Here is a 19,059-nt window from a genome sequence, read left to right on the forward strand (position 1 = left end):
CCATTTTTAAAATGCCTGGATTCTGATTGTTAGTTTAATATTCAACGTGTTTACTTCTTTAGGGTTCTTTTTTTCCCTTTTATGACAACCATATGACTCCACTCATATTCAAGAATTTATATGAAATATTGAAACATAATTATTCTCCATCTTACTTTAAAAATAAAAACAGGAACACCTGCGTGGCTCAGTTGGTTAAGCCTCTGACTCTTGACTTTGGCTCAGGCTCAGGTCATGATCTCAGGTTTGTGAGATCAAGTCCCACGTCGGGCTCCACACTGGGCATGGAGCCTGCTTATGATTCTCTCTCTCCCTCTCCCTCTCCCCTTCTGTCCCCCAACTCCATCTCTTAAAAAAATATATATATATATGGATACATATATATAAAAGATATGGTATACATATATATATATGTATACATATATATATATATATAAAAGATAAAAACAAAAACAGAAACAAACAAAAAATCTTATTACAGACAACATAAAATCCTGGGTTACACATGAATTAAAGGACAGTTTATTAAATTTTACCAATTTCAGTGAAAAATCTCCATCCACTTCAGTAAGGGTCTCTCCTGTTTTAAAAATTAAATGCTTTTTGCATAGTACATTTTCAGTAAAAGGAACCTCATTTCCCCCAACATATATGATAAAACTTAAGATAAAATCACACGTTCAGACTTAAGATAAAACTTAAGATGAAGTTAATAAATAAATAAATACATACATACATAAAATTTAAGATAAACTATCATATCTTAATACAGACTAGTAGTGGCAATTTGAAGAAACTAAAGGTCATTTATGGACATTTTCATGTAATTTTTTCTACTTGGTTAGTGGTGTGTGTTTCTCATGAACTTGGATGGTAATTATAGCTACACTGAGAATTGAGAGGTTCCAGGAAGAAACTTCTATTTCTTGTCTCAGTAAGAATTGGGATCTTTCCTCCTACTTTGTTATCATCATTTCCTGAAACAGCCAGACTAACCCTCTATCAAATGTTCCTGGCCCTATACAGCATTTGTAGTTCCAAACATCAACATTAAGATAATTTACCTACAACTAGGGACTCCTCATAAGATTTTCTCCCCCACTCTTGTTTCCCCTTATTTGAATTATGTAAATTCTCATCTCAGTGAGAAAGCACTGATGGGCTTAACCATTTAGGGATCATAGGTAGCACCAGGAATTTCCTTGATAATGGCATTTAGCCATCTTCAAGAGTTCTGCAGTTCTGTCCTAAATGCCCCTTCTCTCTCTCCTTCTCACCCTCCTTCCCCATTTTCCTCCAGAACAAAAGAATTCCTCCAACTTATACACCTAATACATTCACAGATCCTGAGTTACTTTTTTATTTTCTATTTTGAGGATTTGGGCTTTATCTAAAACCAATATTGTCATAACCCTTTCTTTAAAGGAATTGTCATCACATGTTGCTCTAAAACCTGAAAATTTCTTGCATTTAGCAGTTCAGATTTTTGTAAAAGAATCAATATTTTGCTGAAACAAGTTTGCTTATTAATGTGCTAAACCTCAAAGCTATTCTTTTTGGTAGGTGGCAGGTTTAATAAGCAAGGGAATTTACATACGTGGCGAAGATATTCTTGATGGAGTTCCCAATTAGCATGCTCAGTACACATGTACCATAAATTCTTTCATTTCATCCTTCTTCCAGAGTCAGTTCATCTTCTCATTTTTCATAAAACATTTTTGGCATAAAATAGGATTATTTTTTGCCTCCTGTGTTTATTTTTCAGAAATAGTACAGATGTTCCATTAGTGCTAATTCCCCATAGATTCAGATTTCTACTAGTGAGAAAAAAGAAATGTTCCTCCTTAGTCACCTACGACCTTTACATTTCCATACATTGAAAAGTTGGATCCCCTTTTTTTTTTACCTACATCACCATGCCAGTGGTTTGCTTACACTGTGTTTTTCAAAGATTTCAGAAATCTGAAAATAATGCAGAATACAGTGAAAGTGTCTGGGTTTACAAAGTGCCTCCACAAAATATTCCTTTAACTTTACCATCGTCATAGAAAAGCCAGCTTCCCTGAGACCCAGGTGTGTTTGTGGATGCATGAGGAGCATGCCTGCTTGGCTTCATGATTTCACGATGGCTGACTTTGTGTATCAAGGGTTTCTTTTGGTTCCTTCTGCATGACTTTGGGAGACTGTTGGTGGGCGGGCTGTTGAAAGTTTCTCTATGGTGGTTATCGGTTTTATTATATTAACGTAACCATTTTCAGGTCTTGAATAAAAATGACCAAAGGCAACCAAAAGCACCACAGTTTTCCTTCCATGACATTCTGGAATAACTCCTTAACCTTAATATCACATTATTTTTTCCTCTCCAAAAACTAATCAATCTACAAAACCCTTCCTCAAGTTGTTGGTCATAGTTGGTTTTCACAAGGGAGAGTATCAAATGTGCAAAACTATTTTTCCAAAGTAAATGCATAAACGACATTTTGTTTTTGACTCAAAGTTTATTTGCAAGGGGAGAAAACTACTCCAGGGACACTTAGCAAAGTGCCCAGCTTATTCCTATTCTATGTACTACAAAAGATTCAGTAACTCTCACAAGTGGTGGTGGTACAAGGGGATGTGAGAGTAATGGTGGTTATCCAAAGTATCTCATGATTGTGATACCAAATGAAATATGTTCCTCCAACATCTGTTTTCATTTTTTATTTCAGGATAATGGAAATAGCACAGGCCAACTCACAATACTGAGGGACATGGGAGCAGGAGATCTAGTTTGTGCTGGGAGAAAAAATATATATGTATATATATTTCCAAAGTCAGAAAGTTTGGTGTTGGTCCCTTCTCTTTTCATTCAAATTATTAAAAAGCCAGAAAATAATTGAACTTTCCCCCTTCAGTTTGTTTATCAAGCCTGGATCACTGACCCTAAAACAGCACTCCGACAGAGACGCAAAGAGAAAAAAAGGTCTGCAAGAGAAGAACAGAAGAGAAGGAGAAAAGGCTCTGGAGAGGGTAAGTGTTGTGTGAAGGCAGAGTCTAGCCAGCAGTTTCTGTTCCTGTGGCCCTGAGCTACAAAAGGGAACTACAAAGGACAGAAGCTTTTGGAGGAACATCATTCTCATATTCTAAGGAGTACACAGAGTTCTACTTGTCCATCATTGCTCATGTCTGACCCTTGGAATAAGTAAAAACATGAATTTAAATTAAGATACATTTTATAAAATGAGAAGAGGAAGAGGAGCAAAATAAATCCAAAGAAGGTAGAAGGAAAAAATTAATTTTTAAGCAGATGTTAAGTCACAGAAAAGAAATACAAGACAAGATCGATCATTATGTGAAAAGCTGTTCTTTGAAAAAAATAGTAAGATGGATAAACTTTTGGAAATCTGATTAAGAAGAAAAGGAAAAACACACTTAAACAGCATCAGGAGCCAAAAATGGAGCATAACTACCAATGCCATATTCAACATTACGTTTGAAAACATACAATAGGAGCACATTTCTAAAGACAGGAAAAATTCCAAGCTACAACTGTACACCAAAAGCAAAGTGAAAGTGGGGCACTGAGAAAAAATATTTTCATTATATGTAATCAGACTAAAGATTAGTATTCTGGATATACTAAGAACTAAAGAGCAGTAAAGAAAAGTTCAACCCAATGGATGAATAGATATGAAAAACACTTCACAGATTAGGAAACAGAAGTAGGTAAAAGAAGCCCAGCTTCACTACTAATACAAGAAACACAACCAGCCGTTTGACATACTGTTTTCCTTGTTTGTATGTTTCTTTACCTATCAGATTGGCAAAACCCAAACATTTATTAATATCGCTGTTTGGAGCTAGTGGGAAGATAAGTGTTTGTATGAGTTACAACCCATACAACACTATAAATGGTGTAGTAGAGGAGTGCATCCACTTTGAAGAGCGATACGTTGATATCTAAAAAAACGTTACTTGTACATATCCTACTGCAGACCAGTCCCACTTCTAGATGTGTGGCTTAACTTGAAATGATATTTGCACATGTGCACAAGGACCCATGTCTAAGAATATTTATCAAACTTTATTTGTTAATAACAAAAACTTGGAATTCTATTCCGTAGTTTAAAAAATGAGATGGATTACAGTTGATCCTAGAACAATGTGGGGGTTGGGCATTGACCGCCTCACAGTAAAAAATCTTGTATAACTTTTGATTCCCCAAAAACTTAACTACTAAAAAGCTACTGTTGACTGGAAGCCTTACCAATAACATAAATAGTCAATTACTATGTATTTTGTATGTTATATGTATTATATACTGTATTCTAACAATAAAGTAATTAGAGAAAAAAATGCTATCAAGAAAATCATAAGGAAGACATAATATATTTGCAGAACTGCACTGTATTTATAAAAAATAACCAGCATTATAAGTGGGCCTGCACAGTTCAAACCTGTGTTGTTCCAGACTCAAGTGTACTTTAAACTTGACATCTTCTTAAATGAAAAGTATTATGTTTCAGATGGCACGCACATTATAAAACCATTTATGAAACAACGGAAGCGAACGTTACTCAAGACAGTTTGCATTTTTAATGGACACATATAATAGTGTATAAATGCAAGAGAAAGATCAGGAAGAATACTTAGCAATTAATAACAGTGGTTACTTCTGGGAGAGGAGTAAGGGAGGAGTCTCTTCCGTGGAGAGACGGAGATTAAGTGGTATGATTTTAGGGAACTTTAGGCTTATCTGTTATCTTTTGATTCTTTACAAAGAAAATATACATAGACTTTCTTGCTAAATTAAAAATGTCTTCAAAAATCAAAGAAAAGGAAGCATAATTACTAATGGAATTCTAACTACAAACTCTCTCTCCTCTTTGACCATTCTGCTCCCTGCTACCTCCTGGTAGCCTTAATTTTATTTTACTTTATTGGTTTAAAAGACAAAATGAACCATGACAGACTATGGACTCTGGGAAACAAACTGAGGGCGTCAGAGGGGAGGGGGGTGGGGGAATGGGATAGGTTGGTGATGAGTATTAAGGAGGGCACGTATTGCATGATGCACTGGGTGTTATACGCAAGTAATGAATCATGGAACTTTACATCAGAAACCAGGGATGTACTGTGTGGTGATTAACATAATATAATAAAAATATTAATAAAAATAAATAAAAGACAAAATGAAGACACAGCCAGTGTAACAAGTCAAACAGTTAAGAGGTAGATGTGATAATCTGCCATGTTAACCCATCCCCACAGGTGCCAAGTCCTCACCGTGTGTGGTGCTAATTTCCACTCCTTACTGGTGTGTGTACGTAAATGTGTGCAGGCAAATTTTCCTTTGTTTATTTTCAAAAACAAGTTCATGCTATACAGATCACTCTGATATGTTCACTAGCAATGTGTCATGAACATTTCTCCAATTAAGTATTTATAAAACTATATTGTCCTTTTTTAATGGCTGCAAAATCATCTACAATATGGATATGCATAATTTATTCAACTATCCCATCACTAATGGACATTAAGTTTGCTTCCAAATTTTTGCCACAATGAATAATGCTATCATAGATATCCTCACACAAAAATGCATACAGTCATACATACGTGTGTGTGTGTGTGTGTATCTTTAAATGCAAAACAAAAATTCAGGAAGAACACAGGCTTTCCACAGAAGAGATTATAAAAAATGGGATTTCTGAGTAAGGGGATGTGATTTTCTTTACTTTAATATATATTTTCTGAAAAGGTTTTAGAAATTTAACTCCTACATGTAAGGTACATGTAGCCATTTCGCTGTAGCCTTATCCTACAAAATGTTGTTATTTTTTTTTTTATCGTTTATCTTTCGCAGGGATGACAAATGGCTTTTATTTTCATTTGAATTTACCTAACTAATGAGACTGAGCATTTTTTTATTTCATATTTTCATGGAATTCTGTACTTCCAAATCTGAGATTTAAACGTTTTTATCATTTTCCATAATATCATTCTATTGGGTTGTTTGTCCTTATTGATTTAGGGAATATTTATATATTATGGATATTATCCTTTTCTCATGTGTTACAAGTATTTTTTCCCCATCCAGTGCTTATCTTTTGATTTAGTTTTTGGTAGTACAGGTTATCTAAACAATTTTTAACTTTTTCTGATGTCAAAGAGGTCTTGATTTCTTTTTGCAGTTTCAGCGTTTCCATGTTGTTTAAGAAAGTCTTCCCCCGGATATTTATGCAAATGTTTCCCTTTATGTCCTCCCAGTTTTAGTTACATTTTGAATTTTTATTATTCTGTGATGTAGAGATCTAATATGTTTACTTTTACATAGATAGGCATTAATGCTATCCCTGTTTATTAAATTATTCTCTCTTTTTCTAGTGAATTTGAATGCTACTTTTGTCCATATTCAGCTCCCATTTATTCTTTGGTCTATTTCTGGACTCTGATCCATTATCCTACTGTCTAGCTCCAGGCCAATGTCATCTATTTTTGAGTTCAGTAGCTATCAAGTTAGTTTTAATACTTAGTGCTGCAAATTACCCCTCACTATCCCCTACTTTCCCCCCAAATTCATATTTGCTATCCTCCAACATTTGTTCTTAGGAAATTTTCTGATGAGCTCTAAAAATGTGTTTTTAGTCATCCTGTAAATATCTCATTATTCTGTTTCATGAAGATGATTTCATGTGCAAATGTTTACCTTCAGATCAAAGACAGCAACAATTAAAAGGTATTGGGACAAAAATAGATGTTTATTTATTCCTTTAATAAATATTTATTTAGCCCCTTCTTCTTTGGTAGAAGGGCTCATCCCTTCCAGATTCCTTCCAGACAATGAAGCGCGTCAATTCAGCCCTTCTGAAGTGCCAGGTGCTATTATAAATGCTTTCTAGGCTGTAACTCATTTGATCCTTACAACAGTCCAGGACATTTTATTGTCCCTGCCCTACAGATGAGGAAATGAGATACCAGAGAGTAAAAGAACTGGCCTAAGTTCACACAGCCATCCAGATGGGTCTGGAATTCATGCAGACATCCTGACTCCAAACCTTTCTACCTTGACAAATGGGGAACACAAGTATAGGGGGAAAAAAATCCCTAATGATGTGGAAACTGCAGAGTTCCATTTAAAAAATAAGCATAGATAAAATAGTGTGAGACCAGAAGGAGAAAGGAGGACTTATAGCCAAAAGTATAAAGGAACGAAGTACTTCATAAAGAAGTGCTCTAACAGAGCCTGACCTTCTGGCAAAAGAAAGCAAAGCTGTATATGAAAGGTAAAGAGCAGGTCAGCTTAGTTGGTAAAGACAAGATGTGATGGAAAACAGCACGGTAGAAAATAAGTTTGGAAAGGTTAATTGAAGTCAGTTCATGAAGGGTCTTAGTACTACCAGTACTACAGGGCCCAGTGATAGTTGGATTTTTTAGATAAATAACAATTAATGTTTTAGCTTAAGTATAATGTGGACATATGGTATGGGACTTAAACTAAAAAAAAAAAATGTGTTGTTTTTCTTAAATTCAGATTTAACTGGGTGTCCCATATTTCCATTTGTAGATCTGATATCCTTAGCCTGAAATAAGAAACTAAAAAATAAAATGGGGCCCTACAATGTCATTCTACTGGGTGACACACTAAAATACGTAACATTACCTCAAGGTATTCAAAATTAAAATGTCATGGTATGTATCAGGAGTCAATACACTCTTTCTGTAATGGGCCGGATAGTGAATGTTTTAAGTATCACAGGCCATAAGTGGCTCTCTTTGTTAAAATCTGAATTTCTTATCATTTTCACATACCAAAATATTGCTCTGAACTCACAGGCCATTTAACAATAGGAAGCTGGCAGGATAGAGCCAGTGGGTTATACTTCACTCATACCCAGTTACACGTGATTCTTACTCTGGAGTAAAGAGAATCTGAGAGCTATGAATTCTTACAACTCTTCAATTAGGCAGAATATTCTAGATTTAATTACAAAACTCCTTTTAGTCCAGAAGAGTAGTGTTGACACTTAATTTACCCTAAAAGGATCTAACTCCTGTTTATTGATCACACCGGGCAGGTCCTGTGGAGTGGGAAGACCGAGAGGAGGAACCAATCAAAAAGAAATCTGATGGACCAGGTAACCAAACAAAAACAAGTATGAGCTGGGGGAAATTTGAAAATGTTGCTTTCCCAGAAGGTATGTCATGGAAGGCTGCCTAAAAATAATTCATCAAATACTGTTTCTGGACTTTGGCCAAATAATCAGTGTCCCTTGAAATCTCATCTCTAGTGAAATTTCCAAGTGACTCCTTAAAGTAGATCTGACCCGTACACTGTTGGATTAAATGTTGGATCAGAGTCAGTTTGTAAATTATCTTACCCAAATACCTGTGAAAGGGGATTTGGGGGAGCAAATTATAAATGTCCCAGGGAAGCCACCAAAAAAAAAAGCACAAAAAAATACTGGCAATTAATTTTAAAGGACATAGAAAGAAGGAGTTAAGTGAGAGGTAAGTACAGTGGGGGAAATGAGAGGTACTCTAGAAGCTTAGGTCAAAGTCCGGACGAAAGGCACATCTATTCCCAGTGAGTTTGTTCAGGACTCTAGAGCTACTAAGTGACAGAGTCAGGGACCGAATCCATGTCTTCTAACTCCTAGCCCAGTCATGGTGTCATTTGGGCTTCACGTAGGTGGACTGGGAGGAAGATTTCTCCATGAAGGAAAAGAAAAAAAGGCAAAACAAAGCTTCCAAATGAAATGAACTCAGATGCCTTTCTAATTCTGTAAACCTGCCATTTCCACACTGTCACAGGGTTGGAATCCCTGTGTGCATTATTTATCAGCAGGTACTTTCAACAATGCCATCTGCTGGCCCAAAATGAGACTTCCCCAAGGCTGTCTAACACCATCTTTGGCACAATTTTTAAACCTGAACCCCATTTCCGGAGTATTTGACTCACACATATGGGGAGCCAGACGTTCTCTTACTGCTGCACAGCCACATACAATAACAGTAGTTAACCCTTTAGATCACACAACTCTGCTGGGTGCTTTTCTGAGAGCTTTAGGCATCTTCACTGTTTACCTCAAAAACCCTCTCCCTCATTTTACAGATAAGAAACTGAGGCAGAGAAATATTAGCTAACTTTTCCAAGTCTACACAACCATTAAGGGGTAGAGTTGGGATTTGAACCCAAAAAACTCTAAATCCATAGTGGGTACCCTTCACCACTGTGCCTTACTGCCTCTCTGGGTAAGAAATAAATAAAAATTAAAAGTGCAGTTTCCCATGTTAGTTTGTGATCGCTCGAGTTAAGAAAGTGTACGTTATTCATGTCTCCGCACAGCAATTTAATCTTACCATCAGGACCACGCTCTGCAAAACTGTGAAATAATCATATGTATCATCACAACCTCAGGCAATCGTTTTGAACATGAGAAAAAAAATAAATTGTCCAAAATGTGACATGCTGCTAAAGTTTATTAATAGGTGTAACCCCCAAGTCCTTCAGTCTCCAGGGCTCAGACTTTCTTTTTATGTCTACACAACACGGCCAGAGATTCATCCAAAGCACTGTAGAAAATATGTACCTTCCTTAAATTAAACCCAAAACAGGTTGGGGGGAGGGGCAAGAGCAATATGGGTGACCCTGGCCGCCTCTGACTCAGATGGGCTCTTCTGTGAAATCTGCAGGACCTCCCTCTGTTCAGCTTCATGTAGCAGCTGGTCCCTTCCTGGGCTTCTTTGCTCAACAGAAGATACTCTCATTTCCTTACTTTCTGAAGCACGCCTCATGGAAGACTGTTAGGTGTGACGGCATTTTACAGAAGCTTTGGGGAGAGCAGGGGTGGAGGGCAGTGATGGCAGAGGCAGGCAACAACTTCAAAGGGAAAGCCAGTGATCATATTCGTACCTCAGTGGGTCTCTCCCCAGCTGGTGCCTCTGGGGCCTGGCTCATTAGATCATTCCCACTTTCTTCCCCAGGTACCAGATGGCAACTCCAAGATTCCTGTTCCTTCAGTAGGTAGAACTGTTCAACTCTTCTTTGTCTCTATCTTGCCCATCTGGACTCTGTCCTGAGGCCACACCGTCCATAGATAAACTTCCCTTCGATGCTTCTCCTTTTGAAAAGAGCAAACCTTTCCCTGGGAGAAATTCTGCCTTCCTCTTAGGCAACCCAATTCACAAATCACTTTTTCCCCCCTATTACAAAGTTAAATTCAGAGTCAGACTGTGGTTCTTTTGATTGCGGAAAGACTGAGGAATAACAGTTGTTTTTCTTGGTGGTGGTAGTGGCGCTGGTGTTTTAGGTTTTCGTTAATAAATACTAAGGCAGCTTTTAATTCATTGTGATATTCACTAGGTATTCACTTTACTGCGGTCAGTGTTTGAAATCGCTAATAAGACAAAATTTTTTAAATGCCAAATTAAAGAATTCACAGGGATCAAAATTTGGTGGCATGGCTTGAAGGGTTCCTTGTTGAGAAACCATTGGCTTACAGGAATGGAGGAGTAATACAGTTAAGGTGCCATCTTCCCTCTTTTATTTTGATTCTGACCTAAAATAAGTTAGGTCACGGCTATGGAACGTCCTCTAACCTTAACAATGGTCAGGGAGCTGTGGAATTCCCTGAGGGCACAAGAGAGCACGTGTGCTGCACCCAGATGATGTCCAGTTACGGTGGCAATCTGAGCTGAACTTACCATGCTGGGCAGTTCGATCAGTCTCCCCACATGGCAGCTGTAGGCAGTGAAGACAAGCCAAGTACACCAGGATTCTCACAGCGTCTGTTGGTTTGCACAGAATCAATCCCATGTGCAGAATTCTGTCATTGGCACAGCTCAGTAGAATGAACTAGGAATGAAGATAGTTCAGTAGTATCAATAAGCTCCTAGTAAACATACTGAGCTCTTTATGCAAGAGCTGGAAGGTGATTTAACTGAAATGCAGCTGCAGTACCGAGCATCAAAAGTCTTACTGAATCAATAGAATTGTTTCCAACAATAATCATTACTTAAGAAAAGAAAAAGTTTATAGAAAACACATTAAAGGACCCAGTTTCCTGGACAGATACCGTGTTTCTATCCCTGTGTCAACAAGAGAAATATCTTTGAGTGCAATCTCTACTTTTTATCAAACCTGTTATCCGTACATGGACTTATTCTGACTGATGTTTTGACCACAGGATAAAAATTCTATCCCAGTTTGGTTTTGATGCCGACAGTGCATGTGTAGAAAGACCGACCCGTAGCTTCCTATACTGTCTGTCCTCCTCCACGCCCCCCATCATGCTGAGTGTGTTGGGCATCACTCCGTATTGGATATGCAGGTCTGAAACCAGGTCTGCCTTTGGTAAAACATCGCTGTGCTACCCAACAGCAAAATGGCTGATGGCATTTTCTCCTTTGAAATCTTGTTGCTTTTCTTCTTCCTAGATAATATCATCAAGAGGATATTTAATATTTTGAAATTCACCTGGGTTCTGTTTCTGGCAACAGTGGATAGTTTCACAACTTGGCTTAACTCCATTTCAAGGGAACATATTGATATATCTACAGTTCTGAGAATTGAGAGATGCATGCTGACCAGAGAAATTAAAAAGGTAACACTGTTGGTACAATTCTTTTTGCTTCTTCCCACACTATAAAGATTTTAAAAGTCAGAGTCCAGAGCTCCAAATAGGATAATACAAAATCTACAGTCTGTCTTTCAGACAGTGTTTACATAACCCTTCTGTTTTTCTGTATATTTAAATCTGTTCCATGCTCAGAATTAAAATAATCAGACACTACATGCACACACGCGCCCACACGCGCACACACAGTCCTGGGACAGCGGCCAATTTATTCATTCTGTTCCCTCCCCTCCCCCGTGTGCAGGTGCACAGACTCTGCTGTCACATGAAGGATTATGTTGTTTAGTCTGGGAAGTTTGATCTGAAACTTTTCTGAGGAAAACTTGAGATATATGCAGAGCAACAAAATATAGTCATATACAGTTTATAGATACTATTTAAAACTCATAGTCTGTTTCTGAAAAAGTTACTATCACCTACATATCTACATATATCATATAACAAAGGATTTGATTTTTTAAGTTTTTATCTTATTTTATTGAGATATAATTTACATATAACNATATAGTCATATACAGTTTATAGATACTATTTAAAACTCATAGTCTGTTTCTGAAAAAGTTACTATCACCTACATATCTACATATATCATATAACAAAGGATTTGATTTTTTAAGTTTTTATCTTATTTTATTGAGATATAATTTACATATAACAAATTATCTACATATAACAAAGGATTTGATTTTTTAAGTTTTTATCTTATTTTATTGAGATATAATTTACCTATAACATATTAATTTCAGATGTACAATATAATATATTGATTATATTAAATATAATGATTCCATATTTGTATATATCGCAAGACGATCACAGTCTACTTAACATCCATTACCACACGTTGTTTCAATTTTTTTTTCTTGTGATGGGAACTAATAAGTTCTAGTCATATGCAGTGCAGCCACCATGCTGCCCATGAAAACCCCGGGACTTATGTATTTTATAACTGGAGGTTTGTGCCTTTTGACTATCTTTACCCATAACCAAGAAGGGATTTCTTCTGAGCCTTACCCAATGATATTGGGGGCCATTAATGCAATGAGTTAACATCAGTCCCCACCTTGACTAGCTGTGTTTTAATCTTTGCGCAAGGTGGGAGTGCGGACTGAGAGGTCTCGGTATTGAGAGATGCCAGGTGGCTGGCTGCACAGGCGAGTAAGAGNTGTGTTTTAATCTTTGCGCAAGGTGGGAGTGCGGACTGAGAGGTCTCGGTATTGAGAGATGCCAGGTGGCTGCACAGGCGAGTAAGAACTCTGGCGATGTCTCCCCCTGCAGGGCAATGTTCCCACTCGGGAGAGCATCCACATGTACTACCAGAACCACATCATGAACCTTTCCAGAGAGTCTGGACTGGACACCATTGACGAGCGTCCTGGCGCTGCTTCCGGTGCACAAACAGCCCACAGGATGGATAGCTTAGATTCACATGACAGTATCTCCAGGTACTTCACGTTCTAAACAATGGGTTTGCTTTTGCCGAAGGTAAAAGAGCTGGGCTTCAGCAACACGGGAAATGAATGTGTGAGGTGAAAGTTAATCAAAAACGTACATGGATCCCCATCCCCTTTGGGCGACCTCCCTGTGTGCAATAAAGTGAAAGGAATACTGTCCTCCCTTCAATCAGGCCAGATTAAATCAGGTATCAGTAATAGGCTACTAGAGGGGATCCTGGGTGGCTCAGTCAGTGAAGCTTCTGACTCTCGATCTTACCAGGAGTCTCCATCTCAGGGATGTGAGTTTGAGCCCCCATACCAGTATGACTCACGGGCACAAGACAGAGACTTGCAAGCTGGAGGCAAATAAGAATGAGCCTTCCCGATTACCAAATGACCATATGTGTCAAGGGCTGAATCTTGAATTCCTTTGAAAAAATGCTGCCCCGCAGAGTATTTTCTATACTAGAATCTTCTACCATCTGTTACTATCTTTGATCTCCTTTCAGAATTGTTACTTTGTGATCCTTAATAAAAATTCAAGAAGCGATTCTGTCAGCTTCCATCCTCCCTGTCCCCTGTGATCACGAGCTTTGTCTCAGTACAGGGGCCCTGCACTCTCCACGGGCCAGCATGACGCACTGTACATGGGTTACCTCACTACCCTTCTAAGACCCCACAGGATGCATGCTTTCATCCCCATTTTACAGAACACGAAGTTCAGTTACAGAGAGGTTAAGTAGAGTACCCAGAACCAGACAGCTAGGAAGTACTGGAAAAGAGAGCCAGGATCCAAAACCACATGGTTCGGCTCAGAGCCCAGTCTCTCAACCACGCTGCTGTGCTGCCTCTCGTGGCCTCTCCCCGCACTCCAGGCCAACTTTGAGAATGACGTATCTTTCTCACTGCCTATCCCGGTGGAGCCTCCCCAGTTCTCTGCCTCAGTGTTCTAGATAGCTGCTGTGGATTGCACAGAGCTGGCTTCTGAGCTGAAGTGGAAGTCCTGTCTTTGGAGGAGGCTGACATGCCTAGGGTGATGGGCTAGACTGGATGAATCATACCTTGTATAGATCTTCATAGGTCAGGAACATTATCACGAGGACATTTGTTGCTTTCATTAAACATGTTTAAAAGCACCTACTCCATGCCAGGCCCCAAACTCGATTTTGAGATAGACACAGAAAGATACATCATCTCTAAGTACTTGGAGTCTGGGAAGAAAGACCCACTGATAGGATTATCCATGGAAGCCAGAGTTGGGATTCCTGGCGTGGAAAGGGCCGCAGACACGCCCTGCATCCCTGTTGTCCCACATCATACACTGTACAGGGCCGCAGAGGCCTGGTGCAATATCGGTCCTCTGCAAATACTGACTATATTACAGGACAAGGTAGGGGAGGGAGCTGACACTATTTTATTGATACCAAATCCCAAATAGATAACCACAAGTTGAAATTGCAACCTGAACGGGAAAGGTGGGAAAAAAAAAAAAAAAAAAAAAAAGGTTTACCTTGAAGAGCTATGTTTCACTGCTGCTAAATTGCTATATTTGAGTTTCTCCAATTGTGCCTGTTGTCTTGCTACCCAAAAATTACCTATTGATGCGGATCTATATTTATTGGTATGGAAAGATATTTCCATTGCATTGAGTAAAAAGTCAGGGTTTAAAATAGAATGTATCCCAAAATCTCATTTTTATTTGTGAAAAAAACATATGTATTCATATATTGATTTAAATGTTATTTTTGTACAGATAAAATTTTGCTTGAATATATCCCTTCCTGCCCACTTCCCCTCCCCCAAAATAGTGAGTCTTTTAAAGTCCTTTAAGGGATAGTAAAAGGCACTATATTTTCCCTTTAAATTGGGAATAATCTTTGCTCATTTGTCAGTTTCAAAGAAACAGATATATTTCAACTATTGTAGATTTCTGTGAGAAGAGACACCGAAGACAGAAACTCTTAAGACTTTCAAGGTCAAAACATTTATTTGTTGAGATCCTGTTCAAGATGCATTTAATTTCTAGAATAAAATAAGCGATTATCACAACAGTGGGCATGCTAATAAAAGTTTCTCATTCTTTCTCCACCCAAACATACCCACATTTCTGAATCAGTAATTTCCAAAACCATTAATAATAGCAATTTTACAAAGTGAAAATTTAGTGTCATGTCCATTGATTGGCAAGCGCCCCCTTGTGTGTCTTCCTGAAAATGCCCCACAATCTGCATTTTTGAAAGGGGAGCTTCATTCTCTTTGGGCAGACTCCACTGAGACAATAAATCATTTGGTTTATATTTTATTTTTATTTTTTGCAAACCATAAATAACTGTCCTATTTGAAAGCTGCCAACTTTCTTAAATTTGTTCTTCTTGCAACAATTTTCTCTGTATAGATCAGTAATTTAAACAGAATTATTTTCTCTTTGATTCATTTTTATGCAAAAACTGAAAATTCATTTTTATCCACATAATACCAAGTTACTTCATGGTAGCTCTTTCCTTAATAATAAATAAAGACTGCTTGAGCAAGTTTGCAAAAATACACATGTGTGTCGGCAGAGATGCAGGAGGAGACAAGATTTATCTGAATGAAAAAAAAAATTGTCCGAATGTAGTGAATATTCAAGATGTTGCTTCTTTGTTGCAGGGGTGAATGAAGGTCCACAGGGGATCACACAGCTTCCAAATCCACTCACTTTATAACCTATTCCATGACCAAACAACTAGTTTTCAAAAAAGGGGGAGAATGGTAAGATGAGAAAAATGTTGAGATATACTATCTCCAAAAGAGAAAAAGTACAAATAAATACAAATTTTTCCCATAAGTTTTCAAAGTTATCACAGTCCTCCTGACCTTAAGATCAGCTTAAGCATAGCTGCTCAAGAACAAAACTCAGAATCGAACAAATCAAACAGAGTATTAGAGAGTGAACTGAAAATAAGTTGTTCATAAAATAAATATGATTGATTCCTGTATTAGTAACTTTTAACTGCAAAGCAACTGACAACATGCCCAGTTAAGAAATTAACTTAATATTATAAATCATAACCTAAGAGGGATAAAAAAAGGAAGAAGAAGACTGATAAAATAAAATCAAGTAACTGCCTTTAAATCAGACCAAAGATTACAAATATAAAACTGTACCCATGATCAAAAACCACGAGGTGGGAGTTATTTAAATCCATTAATTGCTTTTTAGCAAAGACTGTTAGAATATACCCCAAATTTAAAAGTGGTCAATTAATGAATTTATTAGTAGAAAACCAGTACCTTTAAAATTAGCTCCTAATGCATCTTTTACTTTTTATTTCAACCTAAAGAAAGGGGAGACACAAAAAGTTTCATTACGTCATTAATAAATGAGTTAACACGCCTGCCCTTTTCTTAATGGCTGAGCTCCACTTCTAGTTTTTTGCTTTAGGAAGCTATCAAATCTGCAGACAGTATCTGTCTACATTAAAGGCTACTGGAAGCCACCTGATTTCTAGAAAAGAAGGAGTCTTCCCAAGAAGGGATTCCGAGTGTGGAAGTTCACTCGGAGAAGCCTGTGTCATTAGACAGGGTCTATCACCGCTCCCTGTGGAGCTGCACATGGTCGGTGTGGCCCCGTCCCCTGTACAAGGACCTGGCCTGGGTGCGGCTGTCCCACAGTCCACGCTCCTGCACTGGTGTCTCTTCACCCATCTTCACCTTTGGGCATACAGCAGATGGGATGAAAGTCTAACAAATGACTTTATATTCCCTTTGGCTTATTGCAAAAGTCACTATTTCCTTCAAATCCCGCTGTAAAATGGCACTTGTTAATGGTTGCTTTACGGAATCAGGTATCATCTACTTTCCCAGAAAATCTNGGGATGAAAGTCTAACAAATGACTTTATATTCCCTTTGGCTTATTGCAAAAGTCACTATTTCCTTCAAATCCAGCTATAAAATGGCACTTGTTAATGGTTGCTTTACGGAATCAGGTATCATCTACTTTCCCAGAAAATCTTTTAAATTGCNCCAGAAAATCTGCAAGAAGCAGATAACATTCTAAGGAGCATTCCTAGATATGGAGGGAGTGGTTATCACTCGAAACAGGTCACCTAAGAGGCTGCTGTGCGCCCCGGGTGGCTCGAAGTGCAGGCTGATCAGTGAGGTGACAGCAACTGTCGCTTCGGGCTTGTCATCTGGGCCTGTTATCAGAAAGCTCCTCCTCTTCCCTTTCACTTTTAAAATTGCCCTGGATTGGATGACAAATTGGTCACACTCCTTATAACCCAACAGGGTGGGATGGTGTGGGGTGTGAGGGTCAGCTGCTGTGACAGTGAACCCAGGCGTTAACAAGATGAGTCAGACTTCAGGATTAGAACAGTGGTTCCCACACAGAAAATCTGAGCAGGGACTCAGGGGAGGGTACATGGTATCTTCCTGCCTGCAAATCCCTAAAAGGCCATAGGGGGTGCGCCTCTAAAAATAGGAAATTAAATACAAAAGTTCAAAGATCCAGTTCCCCTTTCTTATAAATGAGAGAACAAGTTAAATATTATTAGATCTATAAACTTAAGGTCAAAAATTTCTACTGAAACAACTTCATCAAATAAACAATTATATCTGTAGTTATTTTCATCATATTAAAACCTCCTCTGATTCTTAAAAAATTGAGACCTCAGAGAGGACAATTAATTTATCTAAACCCCAATGGCCAGTTAACGTCAGCATAGGGACTGGAGCCCAGGCCTCCCTGCGCTTGGCCATTGTGTTTCCGCTTTACCTTGTCCTCATCGCCTCATTCTGTCAAGGATTTGATGACTCTAAAGTAGTCAGGGCTTTTCTTTAAAAATCGGTCTCTATGTCCCTATAGAGACCATTTGATTGCTCACCTGTGGACCCTGGAGTTTACTTCCTGCACGGTTTCTAATCGGCCTCCCAATCGCTGCCTGGGCAACCCTGGGTGTGTGCAGGCCAGGCACTCTGTAGGCCTAGTTCGCTCCCTGATGACAGAGCTCAGCCAGGAAATCAGCCATCCTGTATCACAAAGGCCCATACCCCTGGGTCAACCAGGTCATCCCTGCTCAGGGTGGAAGATTCTTATTCTAATAGCCTCCTTCAGAGGCTCTTTGAGGTGCTTGTCCCTCTTTGGGTTAGGTCAGCACTGACATGATACCTCCGTCATAACTCTGCTTCTTCTCTAGTAGCTCACCCAGTCCTCAGTACCGAATCTGCCACATTCCCTCCCCGATTGTGCTCTGTGGGCGCAACGTGAGGATTTTAGCCAATGGGTTCCCACCCTAATAACATCTGCCAAGACCTAAAACATGACCCAGAAGAAAAACATTCGTTAGACAAAATGAGAAGTTAACAGACAAAATGACCCTGCCGTTGCTAGACTTCCTCTGTTGTTTTCTTTGTACCATTTTCTTCTTTTTTTTTTCTTGGATGTTGGTTTATATCCTGTTGCATATCAAACCAGCATCTCTTGTACACGCAAGCATCTAGTTTGGCTTAACTGAATACCACTCAGAAAACGGGGTGGACAATTCAGTTCCTTGTGGTCATTTCTGAGCTTCCCTCTCTCATTGTTGGAGACTGTTAAATTTAAAACATTGACATGTTCTGGATACATTTTACAGGAGCAGATATTTCTGCTTCAGCAATTGGGTTACAAAATGCTTTCAATGAATTCAGGATTGGGAGCTCCAAATAAAACATATTTTCTTTAATTATAACAGCATAAAGCTCAGCTACAAAGTTATAAAGTATGAATTCTGCTCTGCGCAAGGCATGTTGGGACTTGTCAATATTCCCCTTCCCTGTCCCACCTGGAGAGGGGACCATTTATGGTTTATCGCCAGCCGATACATTTTTACAAATCAAGAACCACCGTGTCTTATCATCTAGCCAAACAGGACCCTCCTGACCTCCCTCCCCTGAGCCGCGCTGCGGTGCTCGGTGTCCGTCCTGGGGGTGTCACGTGTGGTTTGCTGCATGGCAGTGTGTGGGTCGATTGATCCGTGTGTAA

The 19,059-nt window shown here is 38.7% G+C and overlaps 1 protein-coding gene across 1 annotated transcript in view; it reads left to right on the forward strand.

Annotated features, from left to right (window-relative positions):
- The window catches only part of PIEZO2 (piezo type mechanosensitive ion channel component 2), a 351,612-nt gene that overhangs the window by 298,181 nt on the left and 34,372 nt on the right, over positions 1-19,059 (forward strand). Inside the window, exons 33-36 of the mRNA XM_034642188.1 lie at positions 2,895-3,009; positions 8,058-8,117; positions 11,419-11,585; positions 12,897-13,063. Of these exons, the coding sequence (XP_034498079.1) occupies positions 2,895-3,009; positions 8,058-8,117; positions 11,419-11,585; positions 12,897-13,063 (509 nt within the window). The remainder of the gene's footprint in view (positions 1-2,894; positions 3,010-8,057; positions 8,118-11,418; positions 11,586-12,896; positions 13,064-19,059) is intronic.

The sequence above is a fragment of the Ailuropoda melanoleuca genome, chromosome 14 (genome assembly GCF_002007445.2).
Source record: "Ailuropoda melanoleuca isolate Jingjing chromosome 14, ASM200744v2, whole genome shotgun sequence".
In the NCBI taxonomy this organism is placed as follows: Eukaryota; Metazoa; Chordata; class Mammalia; order Carnivora; family Ursidae; genus Ailuropoda; species Ailuropoda melanoleuca.